This window comes from Volvox carteri (assembly GCF_000143455.1).
Source record: "Volvox carteri f. nagariensis unplaced genomic scaffold VOLCAscaffold_50, whole genome shotgun sequence".
Classification (NCBI taxonomy): domain Eukaryota; kingdom Viridiplantae; phylum Chlorophyta; class Chlorophyceae; order Chlamydomonadales; family Volvocaceae; genus Volvox; species Volvox carteri.
In genome coordinates this window covers 635193-656661 of record NW_003307593.1, presented here as the reverse complement: position 1 = coordinate 656661, position 21469 = coordinate 635193, and the positions used below count along the sequence as shown (strand labels likewise).

The 21469-nt window shown below is 57.9% G+C and overlaps 3 protein-coding genes across 3 annotated transcripts; 2 read left to right on the top strand and 1 right to left on the bottom strand.

The window, feature by feature from the left end:
* Nucleotides 1–6231: 6231 nt before the first annotated feature.
* Nucleotides 6232–11094, top strand: VOLCADRAFT_106759 (uncharacterized protein; the record flags this gene model as incomplete). Its single annotated transcript, XM_002955309.1, has 12 exons — nt 6232–6770; nt 6953–7174; nt 7213–7286; nt 7378–7452; nt 7551–7641; nt 7896–7985; nt 8520–8654; nt 9064–9456; nt 9787–9852; nt 10234–10356; nt 10939–11026; nt 11075–11094. The coding sequence occupies exons 1-12, from the start codon at nt 6312–6314 to the stop codon at nt 11092–11094; spliced, it is 1836 nt and encodes a 611-aa protein (XP_002955355.1). The 5' UTR covers nt 6232–6311.
* A 428-nt stretch (nt 11095–11522) lies between these two features.
* On the bottom strand, nt 11523–14173 carry VOLCADRAFT_65697 (uncharacterized protein; the record flags this gene model as incomplete). The annotated part of the gene is made up of 8 exons (XM_002955250.1): nt 11523–11630; nt 11787–11963; nt 12317–12394; nt 12650–12718; nt 13066–13112; nt 13328–13418; nt 13733–13828; nt 14087–14173. The coding sequence occupies 8 exons, from the start codon at nt 14171–14173 to the stop codon at nt 11523–11525; spliced, it is 753 nt and encodes a 250-aa protein (XP_002955296.1).
* A 1269-nt stretch (nt 14174–15442) lies between these two features.
* On the top strand, nt 15443–19961 carry VOLCADRAFT_106758 (uncharacterized protein). The gene is made up of 10 exons (XM_002955308.1): nt 15443–15603; nt 16056–16134; nt 16401–16546; nt 16714–16797; nt 16898–17023; nt 17319–17512; nt 17774–17902; nt 18324–18421; nt 18714–18816; nt 19587–19961. The coding sequence occupies exons 5-10, from the start codon at nt 16986–16988 to the stop codon at nt 19751–19753; spliced, it is 729 nt and encodes a 242-aa protein (XP_002955354.1). The 5' UTR covers nt 15443–15603; nt 16056–16134; nt 16401–16546; nt 16714–16797; nt 16898–16985; the 3' UTR covers nt 19754–19961.
* The last annotated feature ends 1508 nt before the right edge of the window (nt 19962–21469 follow it).

Here is a 21469-nt window from a genome sequence, read left to right as displayed (position 1 = left end):
TACTCTCCACATGCGTTGCCGTGTTTGTTGACATTCCCGGTTCCACCAAACCGTATTCCCACCTGCCGTCATGCCGGTAGGTCGGTGGGTATCGAAGGCCCTCACCAGGACTTTGTACAGGGCACCTCCATGCGTTCGACAGCTTGTGTGGTGTTGCAAACTCCCCTTTGCAGGTCCTCGGCCACTTGGCTTAAGGCATTCATAGTAGGGGACCCCCCCTCAAAATATTCCGCATAATCCTGGTATCGTGCAATATCAAACTCCACCCGGGCTTTCCAGCCTTTACCGTCCCTACACCTGCTTTCGTCATCCACTGTAACATTAAGAACAAGCGTCAAAGGACGGTGGTCGGTGGGCCCCCATCCATCCAACTCGATCAGGTTCCCTACCCTCAGAAAGGTGGCGTACTGCTGAAGCACACGCGGAGTCGCAATATGGAATCGCATGCGTATCGCCTTGCTACACATGCGCGTATGCTTCGCATTTCAACATACGCACGGATGAATTGTTCAAGTCGACCAAAACGACGCAAGTTTATTTCCAAATAAACCTTTACAATCTGAAAATTATAAATTTTTAAAAAACTTGGCCAGAAGGGCCGATTTCCGCTTTTCCATAGCCGTTGTGCGTTAGCTCTTTGCGTTACAAAAGCATGCTCATTCGCACCTAACGCTAAGATTCGCACCGTTACGCGAACTAACGCGAGCTAACGCGGACTTAACGCGATCACCCGTCGTCATAGTGAGGGTTCCCAATCCCCTCCTTGGTCAAGGTTGCAATCCCCATCCCTCAGACAGGGATCCCGTCCCCATCCTCACCCCGACAGCAATCCCCATCCAAAAAGTAGTGTAGCACGCCTAATCCCTAATCCTTGCCTTGGGCCCCACATCCCATCCTGACATCGTCACCCCTATTCCCCATCCCGCCTGACCAGTACCTGCCCCCAATCCCCCATCTCTGCAACCCTCTGCTCCAGGCATCCGACCCACAATATGCGAGACTTTGAATACCTGCCTCCCCCATTCCTCCGTTTCCCGCTTCCCACGCACAATATCCGGAGCGTCAGGCCACGCGTGCAGCCCCGCGCCGATGCAGTGGATAGATATTTCAGTGGAGATGTGGATTGTGAAGCAGATGGGAGGGGTTTTTAAAAGGCAGGTGTACTCTGCTTGCTGTTGGGTCACCAAAAATATCGTCAGGGTGCGATTCGCAGGGGTGTTGTTGCTAGACTCTGACTGTGCAGACTTGAGGTCACGTGGCATTACCAGTTGCTGTCGTTCTGCCATTACCAATGTCATGCGGTATGCTTCCTGGCCCACGGAAGGCTGGACGGCTATTGCACCAGCTGTCCGTACTAGACGAGCACATCAAACAATGCCTATTGTGTCACTATCCCCCATCACTGCCCCGCCTGCCTCCTGTGGGCCACTTCCACAGGGGACTGAAGGCATGCCATTTTATTCCTACACTGCCGAAGTGCCAAATACAGAAGTACGGAGGGCCCGATGCCAACCCCGGATATCACACCAGGACGAGACAGTCCGAGTTTGGCCATTCCAGCACCGAATGCAGAGTCAGACAACAGATAACAACTAAGCTTTATTAAGACAGGTTACAGAAAATAGACGACTAGAAAGACTAGAGAAAGTCGAGGTCCAAATCGCTTGACGAGTGATGTTAGATTGCCTTTATCTTTGGTGTTGCCTACAATAGGACGCCGTCTCTTATATATGAGAAGACAACAACAACGGCGACGCGAGGATCGACATTGCGGGCCGACGGCATCCATGCAAGTAAGTGAAGCGCGCGGGCACCGCGCGGGTGGTTGGGTTGGTTCGGCCTTGAGTAGAGGCACCTGAACAGCGGGTTCTGTTGCTTGTCGGTGGGCGGGGTGAATTCTAGTTGGGTTCGCGAGGTCCGTAGGTCAGTAGGAAGGGTGGTTTTATCTCGGCCTCCCGCAGTTGGCGAGGCTTTAGCTGGGAGTCCGTTTTGCCGGGAGTAGCTCTTGGTTGACAAGTTGTTGCGAGGGGCTTGGTCGGCGCCCTTTGTCTTGAGTTCGCCTGATTTACCCTGGTATCCTCGCGAGTCGCCAGATAGCCCGGTGCAGGATACTTACCAACATAACAGCTACCCTACGTGCGAAGGCGTAAAGAACAATGAGCAAAACAGGTACACAGGATGGCGTCAAGAAGTCGGCAAGCAAACGAAAGTTGAAGTCAAGACGCGTGGACGACCCGGAGCATATCGGACGTGTGGAAGGCGCTACAGCTACATCATAAAGCCGCCGCGGCGGTCCGCTAAGTGCGGCACAAATGCATGACATGCGGCTGCGGAAGGCAGTGCGCTTAGGAAGCCCGCCGCGGCGGCACGCCGAATCGAAGGCGTTGATTTAGGAGCATATAGGCAGCGGCCGCGGAAGGCGGTGCGCTTGTAGAAAAGCCGCTGCGGCGGTCCGCTAAGTGCGGCACAAATGCATGACATGCGGCTGCGGAAGGCAGTGCGCTTAGGAAGCCCGCCGCGGCGGCACGCCGAATCGAAGGCGTTGATTTAGGAGCATATAGGCAGCGGCCGCGGAAGGCGGTGCGCTTGTAGAAAAGCCGCTGCGGCGGTCCGCTAAGTGCGGCACAAATGCATGACATGCGGCTGCGGAAGGCAGTGCGCTTAGGAAGCCCGCCGCGGCGGCACGCCGAATCGAAGGCGTTGATTTAGGAGCATATAGGCAGCGGCCGCGGAAGGCGGTGCGCTTGTAGAAAAGCCGCTGCGGCGGTCCGCTAAGTGCGGCACAAATGCATGACATGCGGCTGCGGAAGGCAGTGCGCTTAGGAAGCCCGCCGCGGCGGCACGCCGAATCGAAGGCGTTGATTTAGGAGCATATAGGCAGCGGCCGCGGAAGGCGGTGCGCTTGTAGAAAAGCCGCTGCGGCGGTCCGCTAAGTGCGGCACAAATGCATGACATGCGGCTGCGGAAGGCAGTGCGCTTAGGAAGCCCGCCGCGGCGGCACGCCGAATCGAAGGCGTTGATTTAGGAGCATATAGGCAGCGGCCGCGGAAGGCGGTGCGCTTGTAGAAAAGCCGCTGCGGCGGTCCGCTAAGTGCGGCAGGAAATGCATGACATGGGGCTCTGAACGCCTGCGCAAGGATGCTGGAATGTATATGGTCTCAACGCAACTCTATTGTTCTCTTTGGCCGTAAGTATACTTCATCACTCGTCTCGTTGGAAGTGCGAGGTAGGATGGTGCTTATAGGCGATTTGGCAGCCCTTGAGCCCTCGGCTCGTACTAGGGTGGTTTGCAGGTACGGGGAACGCAGCCACGACCATGTAACAACAACAACAAGTGCGACACAAAAATGCATGACAAGCGGCTGCGGAAGGCAGTGCGGTTAGGAAGCCCGCCGCGGCGGCACGCCGAATGGAAGGCGTTGGGATTTAGGAATATATCGACAGCAGCCGCGGAAGGCGGTGCACCTGTAGAAAAGCCGCTGCGGCGGTCTGCTAAGGGCGGCACAAAATGCATGACAAACGGCTGCGGAAGGCAGTGCGCTTAGGGAGCCCGCCGCGGCGGCAAGCCGAACTGAAGGCGTTGATTTAGGCGCATATAGAAGGTGACAGCGGAGGGCGGTACACTTGTAGAAACACCGCTGCGGCGGTCCGATAGTGCGGCACCAATTGCATGATAAGAGGCTGCAGAAGGCAGCGCACTTAGGAAGCCCGCCGAGGCGGCACACCGAACTGACGGCTTTGTGATTTAAGAGTGTGTAGATGGCGACCACGGAAGGCGGCCTGCTTGTAGAAAAGCTGCTGCGGCAGTCCTTGGGGTGCGGCACAAAATGCATGACAAGCGACTGCGGAAAGCAGCACGATTAAGAAGCCCGCCGCGGCAGCACGCCGAACTGAAGGCGTTGTGACCTAGGAGGACATAGATAGCGACCGCGGAAGGCGGTGCGCTTGTAGGAAACTGCTGTGGTGGTCCGCAAAGCGCGGCACAAAATGCATGACGAGCGGTGGTGAAAGGCAACGCGATTAGGAAGCCTGCCGCGGCGGCACGCCAAACCGAAGGTGTTTGGTAGGGGAACTTGTAGACAGCGACCACAGAAGGCATTGCACTTGTAGCAAACCGCGGCGGTGGTCCGCTGAGTTCTGTTCACAAGAGGCTGCAGGAGGTAGCGTTCTTGAGTAACCCGCAGTGATGGCTTGCCGGATTACAGGTGTGGCGATGTAGGAGTATGTCAACAACGATCACAGAAGGCGGCGCACTGGTAGAAGGGAGACGGGGAGGGACACGTCTCAGACACGGGACCAGGAGTACCAGACACGAAGCGGGGCACAGAACGAGCCACAGCTATTAGAAGGCCGTTACTGTTACCCATAAAACCCCATAAAGGGTCGACCCACCGATGGAGACCATAAGGGTAGTTGCCCGAGGAAGGCGTGGGAAAGCCAGAAATAAACGCGGTAATCGTACCCAACGCCCTTGCCTGGGAATGTTTTTCAGCTAGGCGGCTGCCGAAGGCATTAGCATCTTTCTGTATGAGGAGGGGCGAAGGTCGATTCGAACGTCATTGGTTGGGCCATCAGGAAACCAGAAGCAAGGATGTCGTGAGGAGAGAAGGGCGCTCCAAAAAGGTCAAGGCATGCCCAGATGCAGGCTACAGAAGTACCAGAGAGGGCCGCTAGACTGCCGGGGCCAGTCAAGGTTACCCTGTTAAATTGCAAAGCACGGCCATGGGAGTGGAGGAAAATTGGCCGAGAAATACCGGAGCAGTCAGCTTCCCCGAGCAGTGGGGAATCGGTGAGTGGCAGTGACGAAAATATGTAACCCGGGCGGATGACTAGGGCCAGGGGGCGGAATCGGAGGGCATACGCCAGGCTAGGGCCGAAGGGTCATCTGCTGCCGGCAGACAAGCGGAAAGGGACATCCGGTCCGAATCCAGGGGCCCGGTCGGGCAACAAGTGGATTGGAGAGCCTTGGGGAAAGATGTTGGCTGCAAAACAGGGAGACAAGGCCACGTCACTCAGAGGCACGTTCGAGCCCAATGCGGCCCCAGACCCAGGAGTGATAGTGGCATTACGAATCGAAGAATTTTTGGGGCTCCGAGGACGGCCGTCAACTTGGGTGGGGCGGCGCAAAGAACTTATGGCGATCGGTTTGGCGGACATGCTGGAACAGTTGGTTCTAGCGAGTAGGGCAGGATCTCTGCGATGGATGCACGAATCGCTGTAGGCGAGGCTACGATGTGGACTGACACCCCTTATCGAAGAGATAGCAGACCAACTGGCGGCAGCCTTCCGAACAGCAGCGGGAACCTATCAGGGCATGAGTCCAGTTTTGGGGGAAAGTGTCCAGTTCCACAATTGATGACTACCACGTGTCGGAGGAGCAATGCGGGGCCAACTTAGGTGACTGATAACGAGTGCCCGGGTGCGCCACCCGGGGGTGGTTGGGGGGACGCGGAGACGAGAGTGAGAGAGTTGGAGATACGAAATGGGGAGAGTTTACGGTGGGAGCAGGAGTAAGGCGAGGCAGAGAGGGGGGCGCGCGGAGCGCGGGTGGCTGGGGTGTTTTAGGTTGGCAGGGGGATGGAGGGTGGGACGCCGTGCGTGGTGCGTGGGGCTCGCTTAGGCTGAGAGCGTTACAAAGGTTGTAAGTGAGCCCTTCGTATCATACGGATGCTCGCCCCAACTAATCCGGCCCTTACGGTGGCGGGCTCTTTGACTTCAGAAATGCCGACATCGCTATTGCATGCAAAAGCAGTAAACATTTTTACATTAAACATTTTAAAAATTTTAAAATATTTTTGTTAAGCATTTTTAAAATGTTTTTGGTTAGACATTTTTTTGTCAAACATTTTTTAAAACTTTTTTGTTATTATAAATAGAAAACCTAATCTGGCCTATCGATCTGTGTTTGTCCCGGAATGCAGGCACAGTTTAGTATAATCTGTTATGTATATTCGGCGTTGCTACCTGTTGTAAAACGGAAATTGACTGCGGTGTTGGATCACGCTGGTGAGAAAGGGGTTTGCAGCCGATGACTCGCCAAAGCACGTTAGTTATTGCTCCAGAATACTGCCATTTTCCGTTACAGATAACGAGGGACTGAAAAGGGCCCGAAGAAGACGGGCCTTACGAACAATGAGGTCCGCTACGAAACAGTTAGTCTAACAGTTAAGCCGAACTCACCCAGCTTTCTTAACGCACGCTCGCAGTAAAATCAAAGTAATAATTATCACATCGCTCCTCAATAATATATTTGCCTATAAGAACGTCCTCAGGGTGCATGCAGCTGGCAGGGCCATTTACGCGAGCTCGCAATGTCTGAACCCGCTGGCAACAAATTAGCAGAACCTTTACCTTCCGCAACATCAGAAGGTAGAGCGGCAAATGGTGAACGACGTAACAGGACTTGCTGGACCTGCGGAGCTATCGAAGAGCCTGGCAAGAAGCTCCTGCGTTGCTCCGGATGCCTCTCGGTGTGCTTCTGCAACGCCATTTGTCAAAAGTCGGCATGGAAGCAGCACAAACCAGACTGCATACGCTGCAAAAAAGTCGACATCTACGCGGCATCCCCACTGCTAGCTGCGGTAGCCTTCCTCCCACGCATGCCTATCCCCATCAAGATGCTCTCATACGAGGTCTACAGGCGGGAGCTTCGTGGCCGCGAGCTTCACCTTTACCTTCGAAACCAAGGCCGCATGCGCGTCAGCCCGGCGGATTTTGACAAGAGCGGCCCCATCCCTGAAGGGCCTTCACGGGAACAGCTTCACAACATGGTAGGGCTAGTAAAGAAACCCCTGTGAGTAGTGCGGAAGGCGGCGATGGACTCTAGGTGGACTCCAGGTCCATGGGGCAGGCAAAAACCTGCAGCAAAACGTCGCTCCCAGGCACTAACGGGAAATGGGCAACGGCGCGTCTGCGACATCCTTTCACCACCCTCGTCCCTCTCCCCGCCCAGGTCCAGCACGACGGCTACCTAGAGGCGACCGTGGTAGGGTCCTTGTACGGTTTCCATTGCGCCGTACAGCATTACAACAATCGTGGAGGAGGACATGCCGCGCAGCAAAACGCGCTTGACTACGTCACGCTTATTCATCGCAAGGCTAAGATCACTGAGTACGGCATTGCTGTCGGATCCACCTGCCCCGACTACACTCTCGTGTACCACATTGGCGACAAGGTGCGCCCGCCATCTCCACTCCACCCGCTTGAACTCAGTTCCGCAGTCCTCCCTCTGCAACATTCTCTCCGGCTATCCCGCCACATGGCCGTGGCATTGTTTGCCAGCCCCGGTGCGTCTTGGAATGTTTGGATCGTTCTCCCAATGCTCCCTCTCCTCACTCACCCTGCCCGCAGTGCCCCCCGCTGCCTTCCCTCCTGCAGTACCATTTCCACTTTTGCCCATTTCCATAGCCGCCGAGAGCTAATGTCGATGCGTGCGCCTTCCTCAGCACGCAGGTACGGCAACTTCAGGACCCCGATAACCATGTGTGGATGTACTTCCGTACGGTGAGCCCCTTGTCCGCACCTCTGTGCGCCGGTGCGTCTCCAGTGAGGCAGTTGTCTGACGTCGTACGGATGTACGTCGTGATGTATATTGTGATGCGACTGCAAAAAGCAGCGCAAACACCAGTGCAGTGGAGTGCAGTGCGTCAGTTGCCGCTCTCCCCCTAGCTCTAGCGCTCTAGCTCGGACACGCAAGATATTACCAGAGACAGCGGGTACCACCAGAGTCCGGCACACAGCACCGGAGAAGGAGCTCGCTTGCACGTGCTGCTCCCTTTGGGAATTTCTCCTCGTGTCAATACCGTACTACAAGTGGACGAGCATGTGTGGTATGTGCATCTGATCCGATTGAGATGTGTTGAAGTGGGTTTCCGCCGGTGTGCTGTTCTCCGCAGGAACGGTCCGATCGGCTGTACCTGGATGTGGGGTCACTGCCGTACGGCATGGGCCTTATGCTCAATATCATTCACTACCTGCCAGACCGGGTGAGAGCTGTGCATGGACGGCATGTGTGGAGGACTTGTGGGGCATGAGGACCGGAGGGTCTTAGGGTTGGGGAGTGGCGCGGAAGGTCGGGTTTCGGGATTTTTTCGGGTTTCTCATTTTTTCGCCCTCCCCGTTTTGTCGCCGCCCAGGGAGGGGGTTTGGGGCATTGTATAATGATTGGCACAGTAGTGCTCCTGCGGTGGACGGCGTTGTGGCAATTATCCACTCCTCCTTTAACCATGTATTTCGCTGGGTTGTCACAGGTGTGAGTTGCTGGCGATGTGAATGAAATGTGGCCCTTGCGTGCTGTGTGGGGCTCCCCCCATCTCTTCCCTTCCCTGGACTTCCCTGTCTCCCTCTCCCACCACCGTTGCTTTCGTATAGCTCTCCCCCCTTCCTCCCGAGCTCGTCCATGCACCCTATTCCGACACCAACCCATCCAACCTCACGTCCCTCTGTTCCCTTTCCCCTCTTCCCGCCCCTATGATTTCTGCACCCTGTGATTTCCGCCCCGCTGCTGCTGCGGCCTCAAGACTCCGGAGTCCCAGATCCGCAGCTTCACCCCCACCCTGGGCGCCCCCGGGCTCGTGATGGACCTCAGCGACCTGGCCGCCATGGAGCGCATCCAGGCGGGGTCGGTGGAGAGCCTCAAGAAGAACTACCTGGCGGTGCGTTGGAGAAGGGGAGGAGGAGGGGGAGTTGCTAGGGGCCGATGCTTGGGGAGGAGGAAAAGGGAGGTTTAGTGGTTTGGGGGTAAGGAAATTATGGAAAGGTAGAATCTGTGTGGCGATTGCCTGGCCGGGGGTTGCCTGACGGGGGGTTCTACACGTCACATGACATCACACCACTTCGCCTGGATCCGGACTCTTGTCCATTTCCCCCTCAACCTGGGCCTGTAGAGACATATATCGTTTGATGGGCTGTTTACTTTGGAGACTTATGAACGCATGTATGCATATATGTGTACATTCATTGCCGTTTGCGCTGTGCGCTTCTCCCTCACTTCCTTTCCCCCTGTCATCCTTCCTATCTACAAGAAACGACACGGGCCGTCCCTGTACGGCTGTACGGCTGCAGGATCGTCACCGCATCGCCGTGAGTGGAGCTCCGGTTGACGAGGATCCCGAGAAGGCCATTCGCGGACTGCTGCAGCAGCTACAGCACGCAGTGGCGGCGCGGCCGTCGGCAGCGGCCAAGACCACGGCCGTGATGGGTATGGTGGCGGCGGCGGCTGTCGTTACTGCGGCGGCGGTGGCCGTCCCAACGGAAGCCAAGGGTGGCGGCGGCGGCGGCGGCTCGCCGTCCCGTATTCGTGGCGGCGGCGGCAACCCTGCTGTGCGCGGCGGCTCCCCGGGCGGTAGCAACTCGCGACGTATTCCCTTCCGCGATAGCACACTTGACAAGCACGTGAAGAGGGCGATGCTGCATTTTGAGTGCGCTTTTAACAACACGTACGCGGTGCTGGATCAGGTGTGTGCGTGCAGGGCTGTGTGCGGGTGTGTCTGGAGGAGGGTGTGCAGGTGTCTGGTAAGGCTTGACACCGCACCACATAATCCGATGCCGATTTCTTTCCTCTTGGGCGTCAGGTGCTTACCGCGTTTGCACCGGAATGATTTAATTTCAATATCCCGGGCCTGGGGTGTTGTCTCTGCTCCTATCCTCTTACCTTCCGCCTTTGCGCTCTCTCCCTTATCCTCGTGCTTTCCGGACTTTTTGTCTCAATAGCCATCGGGATTACCCCCCAACCCGAACCCCGGCCCCCCAGGCTACCTACGCGCGCTACCCGCCCTCCCCGGACAGCGCTCGAAGCTTCGCCTCCTGGGTCAATCTGCCGGCTATGGGGCTGGCACCCGCACGCAGGGCGAGGTAGTGTAGATTTCCGCAGGCGGGGACCCATCTGCGGATGTGAGGACTGGTAGTCCCTGTTGGCTTTGGGGCTGGGAAGGAAGAAAAACCCTAAGTAGGGAAAGAGGACATGTCACTCTGCTTGTGCTAGTTGCTTTAGTATAGTTTTACCGTAGGCCAACGGTCCTAGCTGCAAATTGCTAGACCCTAGTGCGAGTCCGGAGTTGACTTGTGTGTGTGCGTGTGAATTAATGTGTGTGAATACGTTTGTATAGGAGAGGGGTGTGATGAGCCATTCCCTCCTGCTCGTCCAAGGGTGCTCAACCCGGTGTCTCTACCTCATGTAATTGATCAAAAACGAGTGCGCGATGGCTACGAAGGCCCTCTCACAACCAACCTCAGCACGCGCTGCAGCACAGTTCCGCCCAGGCAGGCTGCACCATTTGGAGGTGGGGCTTCCCACCCTGGGTGGGTCCATGCAACACCTGGCGCCCCTGCCCGGCTCATGTGTCTGAAGGGAACGCGGTGGGCGCCGGGAGGCAAAGCATGCATACGTGCGTGTACTTGAGCCCGCAAGCGCATGTGCATGGGGCAACACGGCCGACCACCTGACGCAAGCCGGGGGGGTTGTGATCGATTAGCCAGCGAAATGAACAGAAGATTGAACGAGTCAAGTGAGGCTCAGCTTGGAGGGGTGTGAGAACTTGAAGCTGCGAAACCCAGTCGTTACCTCTTTTAGTAAGTAGTGCCAATGTTGCTGCTGCTGTCGCTGCTGCTGCTGCTACGATGCTGTACGGCGGCGATGAGTTGTGATTGGCTTTCATTGGCTTTCCCGTTAACGGCGGCCACACGGACATGGTCTTTTATTATGTCTCTCAATTTGAAAACGTATGAATACTTTTTTCCGCAACCGGCTGTGAACTGGGCTGCCTCCATTCCGGACGGCAGCGGACCACACAGCCGCTGTGTCCTCACCCTCAACAGCCGCAGGAGCAACAGCGAGGGCAGCAGTCGGCATGGGAGAGGCACCACAGCCGCAGCCATACCCAGTATCAAGATTTGCTCCTCCCCGCACCACACTGGCAACTGGATCCCCCCGCCTTGCAGTGCTGCAGTGCTGCCGCCAACCGGATTCGGGTTGGGGTGTATGTATGTAGCCAGCCAGTCGCGTGGGGGAAAGGGCCGTCGCCGGTACGTAAGTACTCATCCATGGCCTCCCCCCAGCTCTCTCTAAAACACGTAGGCGATGTTTCCTTGGTGTGACGCAACGGTTGTGTGGGGTCGCCACCCGGAGAACAATAAAGGAAATGTGGGTTCCTGGGATCCAACCCAACCTCTTCTTCCTCCACCTAGGGGGGCCCTACGGCGGTGCACTGCTTTCGAAGCATCCTCCCAAACCAAAACGCACACACACACATGCTCCCTCAGCTTGCCCTCTCGCCCGAGCTCTCTCACTCAAGTAGTACTAACCCGGGTGACCCGAGTAGCGCGAGGGACCGCGCCGCTGTCCTGCCCTCCAAAAACCAACCACTGCCGCTGCTGCTGCAGCTGCTGCTGCTGCTCCCATGCGCAGGCGCCCCTCCACCCGCGGGATTCGTCAGTCAGTACCCAGGCTTGCGCCGGGGGCCTGTCGCTGCTGGGCTTCGCTGGTGGTGGTGGTGGTGGTGCTGCTGCTGCTACTGCTGCTGACGCTATTGCTGCGGAGGCGGCGGTGACGGCGACTTGGCTCGCGTCTTGGAGTAGTCCCTGGCTCCGAAGATGGTGCTGCCCACGCGGATGTTGGTGCTGCCCATTTCGATCTGGGTCAAACCATCACCAGCGGGCGCAAGAACAAAAGCAGCGATTGACACGCGTGTGTTATACGACATGTGTAGTACGACATCTCTCCCGACAGGGTTATACCATCACTCAATAACCACCCTCGGACTAAGCCCCTAAGGCCCCCGACGACCCACCGCCTGCTCGAAGTCCCCCGACATGCCCATGCTGAGCTCCAAATGCTCCGGAACCATGCCCAGCTCAGCTGCCACTTTCATACGGCAGTCTGCCAGGCACTCGAAGTTTTCCGGTCGAGAGGAGTAGTCGGGCATGCCGATGGTCATAAGGCCCGCCAGGCGGAGCTTTGGACAGCTCTGGAATGGAAAGAAGATGCGGCGGGGGGGATTAGGGTGTGGAGAGGTGTTTTGAAAACAGAGTTTGGGAAAGGAAGCCAAACGTGGTTGCGAACGCCCCCCCCTAAGTGGAAAGCTTCAACGGAGGATACCGAACCGACACCAGCTACTGCTACAGCTACTGCCGGCCAGAATTAGCACGGGGGTTTGCGAGTAGGAACGGCGGGGGGGGGGAAGGGGTAAAACAATGGGTGCCATACATTGGTGCGCGCGCGTCGTAATGAACGTGTATGGCCATGCCGTGTACGTCCGCGGCACGTGCAAACCCCCGGCAGTCTACCCCCCCAGATGGGCCCGTCCACCAGTTTTCCGACCTGTACGATGTGTTTTGCCAGCGCCACGCATTCCCCCGGCTCCACTCCGAACTTCGACTCCTCCCCACTCGTGTTGACCTGGACGGGACGTGTACGGCGAGTGTACCGTACCGTGTACGGCGGGCAGCCAGCCAGCAACAGTGGGGGCAGTGGTGCAGCAGCACGGGTGACTAGGATACCATAGCAGGGTGGCAGCACACAGCGTGTTGAGTGTTGGCCCCTCGCTGTCTCACTCCTAGAGGGCATCCGCTGGGAGCTGAGCTGAGCACGTCCACCCCCCCCTTCACTTGCACGTTGCACGTTGCACCTGCACCACCCTCGTCCACCCCGCACCTGGACCATGACCGCCAGCGGCTGTGTGCGGCCCGCCACCTCCACCGCCCGGTTGAGTTTGTCAGCCAGCTGCGGGGCGGGGAGGGGGGTAGCCAGGACGAGACACGGAACGAAAGAGAGGGTGGGAGGTGTATTGTCAGCTTCCCTCCCTCTGTCTCCCTTCGTTTGGAAAAAGCGGATGGCGCGGACGAGATCCCATTTTAAGACCGTACGGTGTGCTCCAACACACCGTTACACCCCAACCGCAAACCCAACCGATTTCGATTCCGACGTGAATCCATAAACTTGCAAAATAATCCCTGATGCCGATAAAACCCAAACCCAGAAATTAGAACCCCCTCACCCCCCCCCGAGTACGACATTACGGCACACAAAAGGTCGACCACAACTACACTCGGGCGCCCCAATGGAACCACCTTTGTCGAGTCGACCGTTTCCACCATGGCGAGGTTGGGCACATTCTCTGTACGACAGGAGTACGGCGGAGGAAGGATGGATGGGTGGTGTGATGTGGGTCGTGGGGGATGTGGGTCGGATACTGCCGCGTACCTACCGGTCTGCCCCGTGCTCGGCCCCGTTACGGGTCCCGGCAAACCCCCCGGCAGTAAGAAACACGCATGGTCCTAGATGCCATGCCGTACCCAGCGGCCGTACCCTCCCAGTCCTTTCGGTTCTCACCCACTACGGCCTTGACTTTATTTGATTGTAGGTGACCAATGAAATGCCACTGAACGTCGGAAGGCAGCGCCGGGGCCTTATCCAGCATCTCCTGCACCGGTACGGCGGCGTACGGCAGGCAAGCTCATTCATCATTTTGGCAGCAGCGGACCTGCAAAGGGCCCCCCCATCTGGCTGTCGTAGATTCCTCCTGTCCACATACCATCGTACCTGGGACCCCTACGTGCCGATTCCCACGGTTTTATCTGTCCAGGGAGCCCCCCAGGAGCCCCCATTGGCGCCACTTGCTTCTTATCTGAATCTGTATACCCTCGATTACCTGTAATAACTTCCTGTAATGCCCTCGTAAGGAAACACCACAGACCAGCAGGCTTTTGCTTCCTTCCTGCTGCCACACACCCCCACCTGCACATAGTTTTCTCCGAACACTCGCTGCCCCGCGTCGTAAGCCTCCTGAAGCGCCTCCACAGGCTTGGTCTTGCTGACAGCCACCAGGCGGACCTGGAGCAGGGAGGTTTACCGTGTTTGAGTGTGTGGGGCCATGTGTACCCGTGTTCGTGTGCCTGAATGTATGTGCGTTTGGGGCGGGGGTATGTGTAAGATGGTACACAGGTTTGGTCGCCAGAAGCAGGGACTTTGCAGGTGTACGGAGAGTAATGAGTTGATATAAAGGGACTGATGCTCTCGGGTTGAGTTAAGGAGGTCGCGATTGGCGTGAGGCCGCGACCGCAAGGCGCACACGGGCTGGTGATGGCCTACCGACTGTGTCCTGCCAGCACGTTCCGACGCCTGTTTCATACGTGTGAGTACATCTTGAAGAGCTGTCGACACCGGCCTCTCAGCCATGGTACTGGCGCTGCGCGCCAAGACCTGGACCGCGACTCTTCGCGACGATGAAAGGAGCAGCACCGTTGCCATGTACCGCGCTGCCACGCGCGCCGAAGCAGTAGAATGTTAGATACACTTCTTGTGATGCATACCAGATGCTCTGTAGGTCCCGGTAGGTTTGGGTAGGACAACGAACGTCAACAAACCGAACCAACCCCATAATGCACGGCAACCGCAATATCGCAAGCTTGTAAGCACAAGTCCCATCAAGTGGAAGAAGACAAATTGTGAGTCTTAATAGCGATCTGTAATTCAAGGGAATCATGAACCATCTATGCACGCAGGCATACTTTTTCGCGTCGCTCGAGCGTCTTGCCACGCCACATCGCTTTGCCCAATCCTTATGAATTTACAACTCCTGCGCTCCAGGCCGTATGCTCACAGCAGCCGCTGCAGCAGCGGTGCTTGGGCCGGCTGTCTTTGCCAACCATCAACCCACCCTACGCCTCAGTCATGGCATAGACCCATACCCCTATGTGCCCTTTGCTGTGATGTGACCATTAAATCTTCAGTATCTGCACCGAGTAGCGCGTGCTGTCACACCATCAGGGGTGCATACAGACTGCCATGCCGCAGCATCGCTGCGGCCTCCGCAGCGCCCAGCCGTAGCGGCGCATCCCTCAGCGTTTATGCCGGTCCCAGCGTCGTCAAACGGGGAGCCCCTGCTCGCTGGAAGCAGCTGCTGGCTTTCACAACAGCAGTTTCCCGTTCGCTTCCATCGCCATTCAGTTCCGCCACAGCGACCCTTGCCACAGCATCCGGGTCCTCTCCGACCTCAGCATCTGCGTCGATAACGGAGAGCCTAGGAGTACTTAAGCGCAAGGCAGGTGGGAAGAACGGTACTGTCCTGGATGCACGCCCGTGGTGATTGGGAGGCGCTGTGCGGGGTGTTCGGAAGAGCCGTGGTCCTCAATGTGGCCATGGAGTCGTCGGAATGCTCCCCCCACCCCCTAAACCCCCACCCCTTCATTCCCGGCCCACTGTGTGGTGATGAAGGCCAGACCCCACGCAGGCACACAGGAGAGCTGTGGGGTTCACCTTCCCGACGTGATGTGAACTTCTTCCTCTTTCCCCTCCTCGCAACTGCCAAGGCAAACGAGCAGCAATCTTAATTTGCCAACTGGCCGTTCTCAGAATTCAAATCCTTACCAATCCGGGGGGAACTACAGCTACAGCTTGAGCTACAGCTGCAGTGATTCCCAACCATTCCAACCCAATTCCGGGCAGGTTTCGGAGGCGGCATCCCGCTTATCGGCCGTCCTGGAGGTGGCTGACGTGGCGGGTTGTCGTGCCAAGCTGGCCTCCCTGGAGCATGATGCGGCGGGTAACGGGCTGTGGGGGGATGCTACCCGGGCACAGAAGCTGCTGGCGGAGATCGGCACACTCAGGTGTGTAGTCAGGAGCAGTAGTGGGGGGTAGCTGTGCTTTATAAAACTGAGTCCCATGAAGCGGAAAGGCCGTACGGTTACCGCAGCCGCCGGCGAGAGACCCTACGGTGGCGGTGCGGGCAGGTCGGAAGGTTGGATCTGGTTGGGCTCTCTGGATCCAGATCTGGCCGTGCTGTGAGGGTGGGTCGCTTGATGCCAGGCCGGCTGCTAGACTTCCCCTGTCACCCGCAAACCCCAACCGAAAAGCCCCTGGTGGAGCAAGGAAACCTCAAACCCCAAACAACCTCCAACCTCCACGCAACCTCCACGCGCTAACCCGTCCTGCTTTCCAACGCACATACACACACACGCGCGCGCGCGGAAAGAGCAACCTTTTAGAGTTCTTTTCCCCCCATCTCTCTCTCCTCCCCCCGGGGAGGTGGTTTCAAGCAGCGCCCTCCATACCTTCGCAGATCCGAGATCCAGGAGTTGGATCGGTTCGGGAGCCTGTTGGAGGAGTGCCTCTTCGCGGTGGAGCTGTTGGAAGCCGAGGTGGGCCCCGGAGGCGGTGGGGGGTGGGAAGGGGCAGGAGGGGGGGCGCCCGGGGGGGGACCTGGACTGGGATTAGGAATAGACAGACAGACGGACAAACACACGGGACTGCATTTTATATGTGTCTGTGTCTGTGCGTGTTTTAGGAATGGGAGCATCGTTTGAGGGAGCACTCTTAACGCGTTGTGTTTGTGTGTTCTTGTGTATGGCCCATCCGCACCACCATCGGGCCTCACCACCACCACCACCACCACCACCAAGCCCAGGCGTCACCCTGTAGCAGCAGTAGCAATAATGGCGACGGCAGCAGCAGTAGCAGCAGTGAAGGCGGCCTTGGTCTGAATGGCGATCAGGCGCTCATCGCCCGGGAGGCGGCCACCAGCTTGCGACAACTCAACCAGGGACTGGATGGGTGAGCGGGAGGGGAGATGAGGGTGGGAGGGCGGGCGGGGGAAGAGGGAACGGTCAGGCGCACCCGCCCGTTTCGGCCGGCCATGGCTGCACCCGGTAGTTTGGAGGCGAGTCTTGGGCTCCTTAACTACCTGCCCCCTCCTTCCCTCGATGACTCCCATATCCCAGTTCGTGTTTCTGCTCTCACTCCTCCTCCGCCGTCACCAGCACTAACGGCTTTGGCATTGCCCCCACCATCATCACAACAATCAGGTAACGACCATCTTTCATGCGGTTAGAATAACCCCGCACCCGCTCACAACCCCACATGTTTACAACTCCCGTCCTGGCACATCATTCGGTTGATTGGCAGTTGGGAGTTGCGGCGGTTGCTGAGTGGGCCCTATGACGACCGGGGGGCCCGGCTGGTCATCTCCGCCGGGGCGGGGGGTGTGGACGCCATGGACTGGGCTGAGATGCTGGAGAGGATGTACCTGCGGTGAGGTTGGGGAGAGGGGAGGGGGGAGATGGCGGGGGAAGAGGTGTATGGAGATACATTGGGATACGAAGGTGGAGAGTGAGGGAAGGGGAGGAAGCGCGGGAATCGGCCGCGCTGTGTTTTGTACGGCGGAACACACACGACTATGGCTGAATGGATGCTCTTCCACACTCCCGCGCTGCACTCACCAGTTCTCCTGTCACCACTGCGCAAACTCCCCCCTCCCCTCGGCCCCTCCCTCCCCCAATCCTCACAAACCCCAATAACAACACACATCCGCTCCTTTCGGAACCAGCTGGGCTGAGCAGCAGGGCCACGGTGTCCGGCTGGTGGACCGGGCCCCGGGGGAGGAGGCGGGGGTAAAGTCGGTGGAGCTGGAGGTGGCGGGGCGCTACGTGTACGGCTACCTGCGGGCGGAGAAGGGCACCCACCGGCTGGTGCGCAACTCGCCCTTCAACGCCAAGGGGCTGCGGCAAACCAGCTTTGCGGGTGGGGCCTGAGAGGTGCTTGGGGAGTTGGGGCCAGCGGAGCGGGGCGGAGGGCCAAACACAGGGAAGACGAGAACACCCCCTCCCCTCAAATGTTACCTTCGGACGCCCTCGACTGTCCTGTCACAGCCCTATCACATCCCCTCCTCCTTTCCCCACCATCCCCGGTCCCACCCAACTTTGGATCTCTTGCCCTTTTTTTTCATTTTTTGGTTGTTACTCCACCCACCCACCCACACATCCAAACACCCACCCGCCCCAGGCGTTGACGTGATGCCGGTGCTGGGTCCCGGGGACCTTCCGGATCTGGATCTGAACGAGCGGGATCTGGAGTTCAGCACCATGAGGTCGGGTGGCAAGGGGGGCCAGAACGTCAACAAGGTAGAGACAGGTGGGTAGCCTAGGGGGGCGGGGGTGGAGGGTGGAGGGGCGCAAACCATATGATCACGGTGATGATGCGAACAGCAAACGAACTCCAACTGCCGATGTCTAAAATGTATCAACCGGAGAGGGGCCCGAACGGGGTTGTTTGGCGGGTCATGTAGGTGGGAGACCGCACCGGGCGGGGAGTTGGATGGGGGGGAGAACTGGGGACTCGGGAGGCTCTCGGACTGACTGGTAGGTAGGAGGAGGGTCGGCCGGTGGTTTGTATGCTTGGGTGAATGTCCCGCAGCGGCTGGCAGAGGCAGCCAAGATTATCTTGAAGATACACCTCCGCCTCGCTACGTTGACGTGCTCTCCTCCTCGCCACGTATCACGTATGCTCCGGACCCCCATAAAAGCCCCTCCCCTACCCCCACACACCCCATCAGGTGTGCGCATCGTGCACCTGCCCACGGGCATCTCCGTCAAGTGCACTCAGGAGCGCAGCCAGAGCCAGAACCGCGAAATAGCCATGGACATACTTAAGGTGTGTGGGGCAGAGAATTCAATCTTCCTAGAGGCGAAAGGGAGGGGAAGGTTCAGCTGTGTGCGGGTACGGCTCCAGGGCCCTCTCACCCAGATCGGCTCCTTCCACTTGCCGCCCTCTTGCGGCCCCTTCCCCTCCCCCTTGCTCCGGGGCTCTTTGGGGGCCCCCGGCTCCGGGGCTCCTCAATGCTACCTTCGGGGTTTTCCTTTGTCCCCCTTTTCCCCGTCCTCATGCCCTTTCCGCGCCTCCCTGCCGCCCACCCTTCCCTCCCCTTCCCTTCCCCGGTCATCAGTCCCGGCTGCTGGTGGTGCTCGAGGAACAGAACGCCCGCCGGGTGGCGGAGATCCGTGGGGACCTCGTGAAGGCGGAGTGGGGACAGCAGATCCGGAACTACGGTGAGTTGGGCTGCGGGGGGGGGCCCGGGGGGGGGGGACTCGGTGGTCTCTTCTCCCGCCAGCTCTGCGTGCTTGCCATACGTTCGTGTGTATCCCTTGCCCCCTTCTGGCACCCCGCCTCAGGCAATCTCACCGCTTTGCTCTAAATAACCCTTTGGGACAGCTTTCTTCCAGCCTTCCAGCTTTTCTCATCCGATGAGGCCCCAAAAGGCTATGTATGTATGTATGTTGGTTTCGCGAGATTCTTCGTTTTGTAATCCCACACCAGACCGGAGCATACGTCATACATACGTTCATACACACGTACATACATGCTCCCAGTCGACCCAGTCGACCCGGGTTCAAATCCGCCTGCCGGCTCCTCGGGTGTTTGAGGAGTGATGAAATGGGAGGTGGCCCCCCATCTTATGGACGGTGTAGGACGTGATAATATCAACTTGCGAGCTGACCAGGAACTAAGTTGATGCGCCGTTGATCCGCTAGATTTGGTTGGATGCTGGTGGTGAGTTGCCGAACCCAACGAATACATTCTGAAGTCGGATGGGGTGACGGATTAGGGTGCCCCTCTAGCAGGGGAGAGCAGGGACTGCCCCGGGAAAGGGGGCCGCTGGCGAAGTTAACCACCCTGTAACAACATACGTTCATGCACACGTACATACATACGCCATACATACGTTCATACATAGGTACATACATACATGCACACGTACATACATACGCCATACACACGTACATACACACGTGCATACATACGGCCCGCCGCCCGGCAGTGTTCCATCCCTACAAGCTGGTCAAGGACACCCGCACGGGCGTGGAGACGTCGGACGTGGCGGCGGTGCTGGACGGCGACCTGGCGGACTTCATGGCGGCCTACCTGCGAATGAAGGGCCGCAAGGCGGTGGGAGCTAGCCTGGCTGCGGAGGGCGGCAGTAGCTGAAGGCAAAATATGATTCGTCATGCGGTGGTGGTGTGTGCTCAGCCCTGCGCTGGGGTCGACGTGCAAGGCGGTCGTCGCATGGAGAGTGTGAGGCGTTCTGCTGCCGCTACTGCTGCCGCTGCTTACCTCTCCCCCGCTGCCTCGGCGGCTCGAGCCGTACAAAAGCCTTTATGCAACTAAACTCGGCTCTGTAAACTCGCCTCAAGGGAAAAAAGTATGCCATCATTAGCATGTGATCAGGGGAGGCGCCATCCTCATCGCCAGCTGTAAACCGGAACGGGTATAATAAACAAAAACGTCTTCGGTCGCGTAATGAGGATACGAACCCTATAATAAGAGAGACTCACAACCCCGACAGGTGTATATATATGTATATGCCCTCGTGCATGTATAGGTTTCGTCATGTGCCGCTGTCCGTTCGTCTGCTGTCTATCCATCCATCCATCCATCCGCCTAAATGCCTATCGTTCATTTGTCGACAAGTTGGATGAAACCTCCACGAAGCTACTTGACCCTATTTCCGCGGAATATTGCACCGACAGCCGCAAGACTGCGCATTTGAGATGCAAAAACGGGCACCTGCCCAGCTGCGCGCACGGGTGCACGCAAAATGCAGATGTATGTATGCTCACACCAAAGGTTAAAGGCTATCGCAGCCCATCGTCCAGTCCAAGCACACAACGCACGTGTTCAGGCGGGGCCGCCTTCGTCTCCATCTTCACCTCCACCCGGGGAATGAGGGGGGCAGGCGCTAGTCAGTCAGGCCGAGAGCTGACGTCTCTCCCCCTTCATCGCCAGCGCGTCTTCTTCAAAGGCATGTGTTGTGTGTGGGAGGGGGGGAATCCTCACGGCTACGGCGGTGCGATGCGATGCCACGTCAGAGTACCTGCCAGTCAGGGCTCCGCGGCCAGGCCGCTGTCCGCCAGTGCGTCACCCGGAGCTGAACTGAGTGTGGAGGTTGAGTCCGCAGTGCACGGTCACCTTCGCCTCCGTTGACTTCGCGTCCCTCCGCATTTCCAGCGGTGCGATGTCGTGTACAACTGCGTTTCAAAAGCTGCGTCAACCGCCAACCCTGTCCCAGAGTGACTCCCGTGCGACCTCCCAGTCCAGCTACTCGAGGAGCCAAAAGCAGGTGGAGGGCCGCGACAATCAGCTCACGCACCCACCAACTTCTACGCGCACTATCCCCGTAAATAAGGGGGGGCATACGGTGCTCCCAAGTAACGACCTCGCAGCCCACCTCTCGCGCAGACGCGTCAACCGTCACAGCACAGCTTAAGTCGCACAGTGTCGCACGGATACGAATACGGACACGCCAGCGAAAAGCCCAACCCCCTCTAAAACGCCAACCCCCGAAGCAAAGTCGCGTTCTATGTAGCAAAGGGCCGAGCAACGCACAACCTCCGTCGTTAAGAATGGTGAAGAATGGTAAAAGTCGGTGGCCCCGGGGCCCTGGTCATCGAATTTTTATGGGAAAAAAGCGCATGCATTCCTCGAGACAACCGATACACGAAATTACGAGATGACCCATTCCAGGTTACACAGTCGCACTTCCTGTCCTTTTTTGGATCACACCATCCAGGTTTTCCAATACACGTCACGCAGCGCCTATATGTGCACCGTTGGTCGCAGTGACGGTCCTAATCAAGCGGAAAGACTGCTGGTAAGCGCATTTCTCAAGGTCGCAGTAGTAACAGCAGTCAGCAGTACCAGGTG